General features: G+C 36.8%; 1 protein-coding gene across 1 annotated transcript in view; it reads right to left on the reverse strand.

Moving 5' to 3' along the window:
* Nucleotides 1–3,290: 3,290 nt before the first annotated feature.
* kif1aa (kinesin family member 1Aa) overlaps nucleotides 3,291–13,122 on the reverse strand; it is a 62,621-nt gene continuing 52,789 nt past the window's right edge. The window contains exons 40-50 of the mRNA XM_083568595.1: nucleotides 12,436–12,550; nucleotides 12,078–12,211; nucleotides 11,870–11,931; nucleotides 10,802–10,947; nucleotides 10,313–10,516; nucleotides 10,113–10,184; nucleotides 9,870–9,994; nucleotides 8,027–8,170; nucleotides 7,375–7,567; nucleotides 7,143–7,261; nucleotides 3,291–7,049 (exon numbers count right to left, since the gene is read on the reverse strand). Of these exons, the coding sequence (XP_083424721.1) occupies nucleotides 7,007–7,049; nucleotides 7,143–7,261; nucleotides 7,375–7,567; nucleotides 8,027–8,170; nucleotides 9,870–9,994; nucleotides 10,113–10,184; nucleotides 10,313–10,516; nucleotides 10,802–10,947; nucleotides 11,870–11,931; nucleotides 12,078–12,211; nucleotides 12,436–12,550 (1,357 nt within the window). The 3' untranslated portion in view covers nucleotides 3,291–7,006. The remainder of the gene's footprint in view (nucleotides 7,050–7,142; nucleotides 7,262–7,374; nucleotides 7,568–8,026; nucleotides 8,171–9,869; nucleotides 9,995–10,112; nucleotides 10,185–10,312; nucleotides 10,517–10,801; nucleotides 10,948–11,869; nucleotides 11,932–12,077; nucleotides 12,212–12,435; nucleotides 12,551–13,122) is intronic.

Raw genomic sequence — 13,122 nt, forward strand, 5'->3', positions numbered from 1 at the left:
ATGGGACCGTCACACTGTTTTCCAGTTGAAGTAAAATATTGAGACTGTAAGCTGCACTATGAACTGAAATCCCAAATGTTTAACTTAGAAAAATCTGCACTGAACAGCATCTTTTCTACTGAAAACCTATAACCTATAATGACTTAGATAGAATTAGTCCTGCAAGGTATTAGAATACATTTCTTCTTATTGTACATGTACTTAGTATTAAAAATGATAATCTTTCATAAATCATCTACATCAACTGATAAACACAAAGCCTATATATATTATAAACACTGTTCTGTTTAACATACATGTTTAACATACAAACTATTTCTCTCTGAGTTTTTCTTTCGGCATGCTCTGATGTTTGACCTGCCGCTCACTCGGACTGTCTACAGGAAATGCGAATCATTCGTCACTCTGAAAACAACCGGGCATGAAAAACGCACTTCACCTGTGTTCTGAGCTGCACAGCATGCCAAAAGAAAAACTCAGAGAGAAATAGTTGTGAAAGGAAGGAGGAAGACAGTAAACAATGACTTTCTTGGTCGGCTACTGTTTAGATACAAGCCGTGTAACAGACACTGTCTTTCATTAAAGCCTGTGTAAAGTTCATTAGTTTTAATGTAGACACCTGCGGCTTATAGACAGGTGCGGGTTTTATTTATGTTCATAATAAAAATCTTTGTCAAATTCAGTGGGTGCGACTTATATGTAGGTGCGCTTAATAGTCCAGAAATTACGGTAGGCTTAATGAAAGCATATACTGAGAAAAGGACTTAAAGATGTATGTTAAACAGAACAGTGTTTATAATATATATAGGCTTTGTGTTTATCAGTTGATGTAGATGATTTATGAAAGATTATCATTTTTAATACTAAGTACATGTACAATAAGAAGAAATGTATTCTAATACCTTGCAGGACTAATTCTATCTAAGTCATTATAGGTTATAGGTTTTCAGTAGAAAAGATGCTGTTCAGTGCAGATTTTTCTGAGTTAAACATTTGGGATTTCAGTTCATAGTGCAGCTTACAGTCTCAATATTTTACTTCAACTGGAAAACAGTGTGACGGTCCCATGGACATTCGATGTTGCTATTATTTGTTTTTTAGGACTGATTTATAATTCTGAGCAGCTTCTATAACACAGAACTAGACGGTCAAGCCTGCTGGTGAGTTGTTTTTTAGTTTTCTTATTTCTTGATTATTATATATTATATATAATATTATATCAATATTATATATTGATAGAAAGTTAGTTATTCAAAAACTGTTGCCATTCTTGCAGGATTATGGTACACCAGTTTTGCTGTCAGATATTCAACATGTAGTGCAAAACTACAGGTCCTCAGTCTCAGATAATACAAGAAATTAGCTAGAATTAGATTAGACTCAACTTTATTGTCATTTTGCAAAGTGCATGCACAGAGAAAATGAAATGCAGTTGGTATCTAACCAGAAGTGCTTAAGTGGCCTAGTTACAATAAATAGCATAGGTTTTGAATGGGAAGATTGTAAAAATGCCTAAAAATAAAAACAATTGTGCTCCAGTGTTCCAGACTGTGATTTAATCTTCTGATCCATTTTATAGCTTTGTGTTTGTGTCTGCACATATCTGAAGGAAAAACTCATCACTCAAAACACACACACACACACACACACTCACTCAATTGTGTGTTACTAAACTGTTACAACCTGAACTCAAATACAGACTCAATACACATTTCACTTCACTTCATGCACATCCAGGTCCTCAGCACCACCCATATTATATTATACAGTTTATTTATCCTATTTACTTTTATGCTGTTTTGCACACCTATCAATTGCTGCTCTTGCTGTTTTTGCACAACATTGTGTTTACGTTTACAAATACACTCTTGTTTTTAGTTCTCTTTTGCACATTGTACTGTATATGTACAATACAATAGGTTTAGTGGTCGACTCTATTATGTTTTTTGTGTATCTGTTCCACACTGTTTTGTATTGTATTGTCTACTGACTTGTCTTGCACAACTTACTGACGAATGATTCGCATTTCCTGTAGACAGTCCGAGTGAGCGGCAGGTCAAACATCAGAGGAACCTTATCCATATTTATGATGTGGTGCGGCCTGATTCAGTGGAAACACATCTGATTTAATATAAAGAGTTTCATTGGTTCACCTGAACCCGTTCAGCAATTTCATTGGTCTAATGTTATGGGGCTCAGTATTTTGGCTTGAAGCTTGTGAAATCGGGAAAAACCCAGGAAAAATCCATATATTAGCCGATTCATTGTTTAAGCCGCGGAGTTCAAAGTGTGGAAAAAAAATAGCGGCTTATAGTCCGGAAAATACGATACTTTAAATGCATCGGCCATGTGTGTTATTTTTATCTGTCAGTTGTTTCCCTGAGAAAAGTAATTGTGGCAAAATATGGAAATGGTTTTGAATAATGCCATCATTAGAGCATCCGGGTAGATATAAAGATATAATAAATTCTTTTTTTGCTTATTTCAGTGGATAGTAAATTGGGGTCAGAGCACAGGGTCAGCGATGTTACAGCGCCCATGTAGAACAAATGGTTAAGAACCTTGTTCAAGGGCCGAAGAGTGTCTTGGCTTGGGAATACTGGGGCATGAACCCCCAACCTTCCAATCAGGAACCCAGAGCTAATGCCATATACAGTTCTGGGGGGAAAGAGAGTACAGCCTCCTTCAGGTTTATGTTTGTATTTATCAAGGCCAAGCAATAGTCTTCTCAGAGGTCATGGCTGAACTTGGTATGATGTGTACACAAACCAAAATATAGTCACACTGCCTGATGATCTATTTTGTACTTTGTAAGGGCATCTGCCTAATGCCATTAATGTAATATGTAAATTTGGTTTTTAATTGTTGGTTTACTTTTGAGGTAAATTACTAAATATCGAACACAGTATATAGACATGTTATATTGTGCCATTTTATGAGCTGCATTACTTAGGGACTACCTTATCTATTGCATTATTTCCTGTTTTAGCAAAACAAATACCGTTTGCTTTTCTATTTTCTACAGTCAGAACCATTCAGTCATGCTATTAGTGCCAACTTAAGCTTTACCTCATGTGAAAAGTAAAGGTTTATAGATATAAATGTGAAATTAATGAATTATTTCTGGTATAGCTGTAACTGGATGTGGTAAAACCTAATCAGCAAAGTCCAAAATTGAAACTGTAATACCTGAACTGTCTTAGTTTTTAGGAATCACACAAGTTACTACCACATGCCTCATAATCTTATAAATAACAGTAACAAGATGTTGAAATAAAACATGGACACTGTTTATAGTGTTGCATAAGTTCCACATTTATTTTATATCAGACAATGTGTTAAGGTGTAGCTACGCAAACATTTTGACTCATAACTCAAACACTCACAAGACACATTGAACTACTACCCATTTAGGATGGTACCAATGGGTTTCAACTGCATATTACACCATTCACAGCAAATCATGTTTATATACAATGCAAAGTAGAACTGAGAAGATAGAAAAATGTCAGTGAATGGAGTTTGTGCATATGATGAAAATGGAAGCACACAAAGAAATGCTGTTGGTGAAGAGAGCCTATCATTTGTTTTGTTTTATTTCTCTGATAGAGGTTGCTGTATGTAAGCTCTGTGATGGTGAATGAGTGAGAATTATAATGTCATGCCTGGGCGTCATTGTTTGTCGATGTGACGCAGGCAAGGAGGTGCAAGATTTCATCCAATGCACTCTCAACAACATTCTGACAGAGGTGCACAGACAAAAGACAACTGCACCCATGCACACGCCACCGAACATAACGAATGATATATTTTTTCCCCCTTCAGATATGTGCAGACACAAACGCAAAGCTTTAGAAATGGATCAGAAGATTAAACCACAGTCTGGAACACTGGAGCACAGTTGTTTTTATATGTAGGCAGCTTGACAATCTTCCCATGCAAAACTGGACATACTTATTTAGAAGATGTTCTTTGCAAACAGCACAAACAGCACCTTTCTATAACTGTGCAGATAACAATAACAGCATAATAAGCAGCTCTGATACATCAACGCTTTGCAGTTTCAACTAAAGCAGCTTTGGTGATTGGTCAATGTCACAACCAAACGTTCATAACGTTTATACTTTTCTCCAGATTATAATATCTTTTATATAGCCTTGGCAGTACTAAGCATGTTCTGGAGGTTGGTCGGCCTCAGTCATGCTTCCTTCTTCATTACTGTTTAAGGAGACTTCAGGTAAATGCCACATGACAATCAATCTGGTTCCTAAACGACATTTTAAGTTAGGATCCGTTCCAAGTCAAAGTCATAGTAACAAATATTTGCCAGTGCGGACAAACAGCATAAAAAAAAAACCTCAAAAATTAATAGTTAACTTTCATGAAAAAAAAAGCAGTTGAGAATGACCAATCACAACAGCACAAATCAGTGGTGTGTAACATTCCTGGGAATTTTCACCATGGCAAAGCTTCTGATAACCAGCACTTTCAGCAGCGCAGTGTGCATTTTCACTCGTACACAAACAGTGGCATTTTGCTAACAACACAAACACAAGCTGTTTGCTCTTTTTTATTAAACATTAAGCCAACAGTCATAACACACAGCAACCAGTAATGAGAGAAACCTACACTATGAGTGCTGTTAAAAATGCATACTGCAGCCTCTAAGCTTACAGTCTCCACTTTCGTTTTTTTTTTGTAGTTTGTGGAAAGTTTAAGGTAACACGATGCTTGAAAAAGGATGAATTATGTGAACATCACAAAACACGATGTACACAGTAGGTCCATTTCCATGTGCAGATTTGGTGAACTGTGCAAAAAAAGATTCATGTTGAAAAATCCAGCTTGGTCTAATCAGCTACCGGTTGCCAAAACACAAATGAGGCAGTCAAACTAGTAGATCATAATTTTATTTTGTTAATTTTCAGAATCTTTATTCCTTTATCGAATTGGATTGTCTGAGATTGAGTTTAAAAGTGCTTTTTGTTTGAGTGTCTTTGCTGTTGCATTACTAGTGAAAATGGTTTGCTTTCCACTGGTATCACTTGGCAAACACAGTCTTTAGTAGCTGGTGTCAGCTAAAGGACTGTAGTCTAAATTCAGACCCAGAAAGTAATTGCAATAGATTGACAGATTGAGTCTGACTGTTGTTCAGAGACTAAAATATGGCTTATATAGACTAAATATGAACCAGCTCTGCTTCTGTAGTAGCTCTTCCAGCTACAGGACTGAAGGCATTAGATCAGAACAGGAGAATGTTCACACAATCTGACATGGCGTTCTGACAGCTAACAGTGTGGACAGATGGTTTAAAGACTATAGCCATTATGTTTTTTTGCCATTCCATGCTTATCCAGACCAAAGTAAGGATTTCTTATAATTGGACATTTCAAAATGATCATATTTACAGTATGTGCCCCTCTTTTTCCACTGTACTGAATGCTCCTGATCTACTATCTTGACTAGTCATGCTTGTGTTTTGGTAGCCGCTAGCTGGTCAGATAAAGCTGGATATTCCAGCGGGTATATATGTGAAGTCGAAGATCTACAGGAGTCACAAGATATGCTTACAAAATGACTTAAGATATAATAAGTGCACAGCATCAAAACTCAACCTCCAATATATAAACCTTGGGAAATGATGAGCGAATGAATGGGTTAATGTGACTTGGGAGACTTAAAGAATGGCAGCAACAGTTGAGAATGTAGAAACATGGGAAGCTAGTAAAATCATATACAAGTTAAAACCTGCTGTTTGTGGTTATACAGACTTTTGTCTTATCTTGTCTGAGTAATGATCCTTTCTCTATTTTAAACTGGATATTTTGCAAAAGGCTTTTTCAGCCTTCTAACAACTTCTAAATGAAACATTCAGGTGATTTACGCATAGTAGCAGTCATCACAGCATCACATCCTATTCTCTGTTCCTCTCCTGTGAAAGCATTCAGTGGGTCGAGGAGGGAAAGTCACATGGTACATAAGCAATTGATTATTAAAACTCATTGGGGGGGGAAAAGTGCCATTTGCAGATAATTGCAACTTCATCATTAAACTTCATCAAAACATTGTCAATAAATACACAACAAAAATAAATAAATGCATGTTAAATAAATATCTAACTTGACAAGATTTTAATATAAACTTCAAAGTAAATCAACCAGAGATAAGATCTTTATGGTATAAGTTCATTTTAGAAAATATTAAACTGGATTATCATACAATTTAGATAAGACTCACACATAACCATCCATCTCTTCGTTTTTTGTTTTGTTTTGTTTTGTACACACAGCTATGCGAAACATGAGCGATGTTAATGTTTCTCATGGCAGGCCCTTTGTAATGTCATATAATCGTATACAAATTTCAATGAAGTCTATCCAAAACTTGCACTAGAGCCAAACCTGGGAAAAAATCTGGCTAAATCCCAAACTGCATACTACTATTCTAAACAGTATGTAGAACAGATAATAATTTAGTGTTCATTGTAGGATACAGCCCCTTTAGCATGTGTCTGTTGAAATGTGAAGCTGATAATAACAATGTTACTGGCTGAAATAAAATACTGACCGGATTCAACTGTAAAGAATACCGCAGTATGGCCACGTGATTTACTACTTCACTGTTGGCTACTCATTTTTACAAATCTTGCTTAAATGTGTTTCACTTGATCAGTAAGTTTCAGGTTGTTGTTTCATTCATTTAAAGAGTGTTGGAGCTTTTTTCTGTGTGAGATTTAAGCATCTAAAATGAAGCTAAGCAAATGCTTCTAATCGCCGTTACTACACTGATTCAAAACCTAGATTGGCCTTAGATTCTCAGGAGGGTTATGGGTTGAACATCCAGGTCCTCGTAGACACACAGGTGCTTAGTGCTAAATAGGGTGAGTGCAGGCACACACAAGAAGGAAGGAGTGTGACAGGCTTTAGAGACTTGGACCGGGCACTGGAACGGAGGACTCTATATACAGGGATAGTCTTTGTTTGTGGGCTTTGTTGTCTTTGTCCTCTCAAAGCCTCACCTGGGCTGCTCTTCTTCTGGACAGTTTGGACCTGCGACAAACGTTGTTCATATAATTATAGAATTGTTATGACAATCTGCTAGTACAGGAAGGAGGAAACACTTCTTGACCTAATTCTATTTACCTGATGGAGCCAGCAAGGAGAGGGTTGAATGCATATAGCCAGTCATGCATCTCTTTGTCATTGCTGGCTTGCAGAAGTATCCCGCGATGCTCTGTGCACACGGCGAATGTGTACGGAGTCTGCAAAAGGATAAGACATGAGATTAACACAAAAAAACATTTTAGATTTTATTGTCTACAACCACTACATAGGGCTCAGTACATGCGTGGGTGTACAGATAAATGTCCATTACCTTCAGCATGGCCTGCTGGTCTTCACTATACTCCACTTGTGCAGAGGACAGGTTAAGGATGGCTCTCTCCACTGTGTCTTTCTCTGAATTGTAGATGTAGACGTACGGCCGGCGAACCACCACGTAGCGTTTCACCCAGCCATTAGTGTGCGGTTCCAGGAAATGCAGAAAGCCTTTTTTTGATACTATGGGGCTAGAAACAGCAAAAACAAGAGATGATTTACAAGCTAACACTAGCACCCCTTATACAGTTGTCTTTTTATGACTAACAGACAAGTATGAAGAAAGCTTCACATTATCATTACATTGCTTATTAAATCATTACCCATTATATTTGATAAATACATTCATTTATCTTTAAACATAGATTCCTGAGGTGTCTGCCATACATGTTGTTTTGTATGTTGTAACTATAGAAATGAACACATACCAATTAGGCACATTCACAAACATCGGTATATGAATTACAACCAGCACTATTGTCAAAGCTGCTGTTATCAGATAATTGATTTACATAAGAAATTAATTAAGAAAAAGATTTCAGCAACACAGTTGTCAATGGAATAAATTATATACTATTAAATGCTGCTTTCAGAAAATCGGTTAATCCTGCTTTTCCTTTTGTTCTCAGTATTAAGGTCTGTAAACTGACCTGACGCGGATCTCCTGGATGTCAGGGACAAATGTGTGGTTCCTTGATTTGGACTCTGGAGCTCCAGTTGGGGACTTGTTGCTCTCTGCATCAGATGTAGAGCCTCGAATGGGGCTCACAGCACGTGAGCAAGGTGCTGGGGGTCTGCATATATAGGTTTACACCAACAGTTTATAACAATCCATTGAGAAAGTGGGACGATTATTAAAATAGTCATGATTTTAAATTAGTTTTAGTTAATTAATTTAGTTTTTTGTAGTAATCTCTCTTTTGCATGTTAGCACTGTCATGCTGGAGAAATGTGGGCTATGCCCCTTTTTTTTATCATAAAGATGTCTTAATGGTACATCATGCTGCACAACTACTTATTGCATGCTTTCAGTGGTGTGCCAATAGTTTAGGGAAGCCTAGCTTTTGGGTGCGAGGGTTCGGTGTACACATTTTTTTAGCCATATAGTGTATGTGCTGCTACATACAATTTGTATTGTTCAAAGCAGTTTGTGGCAGTATTGTGACAATGAATTTATCATCATGTTAGCTAACATAAAAAATAAAGCTATTGTTAGTTCACCTTAGCTAAAGTTTTCCTGTGTTTCTTGTAAAAGAGACACACAGTTATTTATAGTCAGTAACTAGCATGCTATTTAAGGAAGACACCTTTTATGAACGTCCATACTTCGAGTACATAGTCTATACTTTGAGTCTATACATTTCTATTTTAACTTAATTTTAAAGCTATACTTAAACAATATGAGAAAAATATTATAGAGTAATGATTTTATATTGTTTATTTACATGAGTAAAGAATTTGGATATTTTACCACCTCAAAAGGCACACGATAAAATCAGTCAAGTTCATCTCAGATTTTGGACCATACAATAGAAGAAATACTTTTACGGCATTTGGGACACACTTTTACACAGAGACTTACATTTATTTCATTCATAAAACTGAGCAGCTATGGGCCTTGCTCAGGGGGCCAAAAGTCGCAGGTAGTGGTGTCAGGGATTTTAACTCATGACTAAGGCTACAACGAATAATCAATATAATTGCTAATAATCTATATTGAAATTCGTTGTCAAATATGGTGTTATCGAATTAGTTGAAATGCTCAAGTTGCAGATTAGTGAGACGGCAAGTTAACACAGCTGCTTGTGAAATGGTGGAGAGTACAGTGTCAACTGGAAAAGTGTGGGTCCCTAGACATGCAAGGCAATGGAGGCAACAAAGAAGACTTTAACCTGCAAATTATGCAAAGCTGAGCTTGTGTGGGGTGGAAGTACCACAACAATAGATGAGCACATGAAAAGGAAACACACTGGTGTCACAGATGAAGGTGAAACATCAGCACGGTAGGCAAAAACTGTATAATCCTTATCATGTAAAAATGGCATAGTTTAATAAAGTGCTATTGTGTAAACTGTTTGCTAACTTCGGGAAAGTCGCACTGGATCTGTTCTGTCGTGACTCGCGAGCATCAAGTTGTGCAATCAGTTTGTTTGCGACATTTTTAGTCACTGTTGTGGTTTTCAGCGAATGCTTATGCATTTGTATATCAATGCAAATTTTCTTCTTTATATTAAATCAAGCAAGACATCTCCCATGCACTCCTTAACAAGCAGCCACTACGAGCTTTAACATATTTTTTTTCAAATAGTTAAACTCTGAATTAGAGTTATATATTGTTAAGAATAAGCAAAAATATCTAATTTTAAAAGTTAATCGCCCGATTAACGATCATCAAAATAATCGTTAGTTGCAGCCCTACTCATGACCTTTGGATCCAAAGTCAATGCCAGAACTACTAAGATGTCAAAACAAGTGAACTATAGTTAACCTGACCTGAGCTCAGTGTTGCTGCTGTAGCGTCCCTCGACCAGTGATGGACAGGTGGAGGAGGGTGTGAGAGTGTTGATGTCGGAGATCGAGGTGGAATCTCTCATCAGAGTAACAGACATCTCACTCAGCTGAAACACAAAAAGATTATATAAAAGCTCACACATAATTATGCAAGCCAGGCATTTACACGAAGGGTTTAACAACAAAAACTTGATATAAGAGTATTGTTTCTTATTAGCAGCTAACCTTGCTCTCACTGGCACTCACACACACATGACTGTAGTCTCTGTTAAAGGTGTGGGTAAGCAAACGCAAACACTGAAATGAGAGGATAAAATAGTGAAAGTCTTCATTTACAGAACAATAGGGTTATATCAATTACACCATGCTTAATGACAAAAGGGTAATTGAATTTATTTATTAACAGGATTATTTCAAATTTTTACCTTGGCAGCAAGCTTGCGCTGCCTCTCATTGGTTATTTCATGCCCGGGGTCAGCGTCAAGGTCGTGACCTTGCCCCAGATGTTTGGAGGGGGAGGAGGACTCGGTCAGATCTTCACACACGCAGGACAGCAGCACCTCCTGGCCCAGCAGCAGGGTGGACTCTAGCTTCTCCCTTAGGAGGAGGTAGTGCCTGGTTTTCTCTACCTGCAATGGCACAGTCACACAGAGAATGAAATGTAAATGTAAACATGTATAGCATATTGGAGATAGCTTGAATCAGAGAGACACTATTGCATTGTGAGTAAAAGTATGCTCACACACACACACACACACACACACACACACAAACACACACACACACACAAACACACCATCAGAAGGTTTTTTAGGGACAGTATTTATCACTACAAACACAATGCATTTACTAGCTAGACCATTTTGTTTGATTTTATAGCATGGTATAGGGAAATGGTGTGTTGCATCTTGTACCTCCTGTAGGAGGCTGAGCTTTTCCAGCTCCCACTGATGGTCCAGGATGAGGCTGTCACTGCGGGGCCTCCATCCAGCCAAATTCTCCTCCCCTCGTACATACGCCACGGATGTGTCTAATACCCGCCTGCGCCTCCGCTGCATCCCTACAAAACATCACAGCTGTTTAATAAGACTAGCTAAAGTGAACGTTATGGCAGGTAATTCATTCAGTCAACATATTAAAATTCTGTAATGGCACAAAAGAATCAAAAACATAGAATAATATATGAGGATTTGGAGTAAATGTGTAGCTTTTAAGTACTCTTGACTAGTCAGGAACTAGCCAGGAGCCAGAGCAATACAAATGCAAATACTCTTTCTCTGATGAGCCTGAGAAAGGCATAGTCTGAACTGGGTTTGCAAGCAACTGGTTGTTGATTTTATTTAAAATTATGGCCATTATGATTCATAGGTAAGTCATTCATAGGTAATGTTCAAATATTGTTCAAATATTAATGTTCAGTTATTACACACAATTTTTAATGATTAAGGTGATCATCGGTTTTTTCATAACATTTCCAGTTTCTGCAGACTACAAATCGCATACCCTCTTGATTGCACTCACCTGCTATTGATTAGTGTCTCTACATAAATTCTTACTTAGCATTTCCTAAGAGGAACCATACTCATCTGGGTGACACCAAATGACCATTTAGTATAGTTTCAACTTTGCTGAGTTTATCAACTTAAATGCAAAACTGTTTGTGCTAATTGCTGCCCTAAGCCATTGTAGCAAACAGTATATATATATATATATATATATATATATATATATATATATATATATATATATATATATATATATATATATATATATATATATATATATATGCCTTTATTTGTTATTTCCTTTTATTAAAGCCCTTCATTTATACTTCTACTGTTAGATTCTATGCCATGCTAACTATTATGTAGCACTTACAGAGCCACAACAGGAAACATTAATAGTACTATAAATTTCCCATAATATGTTTAAAATCCTGTTCATTTATATATAGAAAAGAAAATGAAGGACCGATGTTTTACCTGGGCTGCCAGCATCTGCCAGGTGGCACAGACTGAGCTCATATACTCCAGTAATTCGGTTCCTAAACAAAGGTTAAAATATATATAAAGTAATAGTAAAACACAATCACAATGACACAAACAAAAGAGATAAACGTCTGTTGCAGTAAACGATTTTCTATGTATCTTGTGTAATTGTTGTGCTCTGTGTGTATATGTGTGCGTATACCCTTCAGTTGGCCTGAGGGTCCCACTGCTAAACAGGCTCCTGATGGAGCGTGAGGCTGAGAGCTTTGCATCCCGGGAATAAAACACCATGCAGAAGTCTTTGGTTATTACTGTAGGCTGTGTGCAGTTCTCCATCTAGAAGAGTTGGAAGTCATTTTTAGACAATTTCAAAACAGTTTTTTTAATCAGTCTGAGCATGCTCATACAGGGCAAAAAGCAAACTGAGATTTCATTTAATATTTATTTAAAATGCATGGCAAATCAAAATGCTGCAATAATTGTGGCTATTCAATGCTATAAATAAATAGTTGTCGTGAGCACAGTCTGATATTAATATTGGAGTGACAGTCGAACGTTACCTCCAAGTAAGCAGACAAAGTCATATAGATTTTCTCCCCATATGGAGTCACTCGGTTCAGCAAGAGCGAGTTGTGCATGGATGAATCCCAGGCAGCTTCAAAGCGGTAGAATGTCCTATACATTGTATCAAAGGAGATTAAGCATGATCATTTTCTAGTCAAAATGAATGGCTTTAATAAGTATTTAATTAAACATAGCATAAAATATTAACTTGACACTAACTGAGGCATCAGTCATTGCATGTCTTATGCACATTAATCAGCAGAGATCTTAAAGCACTATTTTAGGATCTCAAAACCGACTTTAAAAAGACACAGATTACAGGACATTAGCATCACAAGATATTAGCATGCCAAAATAAAAAATAATAATAATACACTAAAAACTGAAGATTCTTTCTAAACAACACAATCACTAATATGATGAAAAATGACAAACATTATAATGGAAATAAACAAAAAGTACTGACTGGGGTGAGTGGATGTGGGACAATTTTACAACGTTACAAAAGCACAAGCCAAGTTTTCATAACTGTCCCATAACAACATTATAAATGTAGTAATACTCATTGAAACTCCTCCATATACAAGTTGTAATTGTAATAAAGATATATATATATTGCCTCATATCTCTTTCTGATGACATCACACAATACAAATTGCTGATGAAAAACCAGCCCATCCCAA

The sequence above is a fragment of the Silurus aristotelis genome (assembly GCF_946808225.1).
Source record: "Silurus aristotelis genome assembly, chromosome: 2".
Lineage (NCBI taxonomy): Eukaryota > Metazoa > Chordata > Actinopteri > Siluriformes > Siluridae > Silurus > Silurus aristotelis.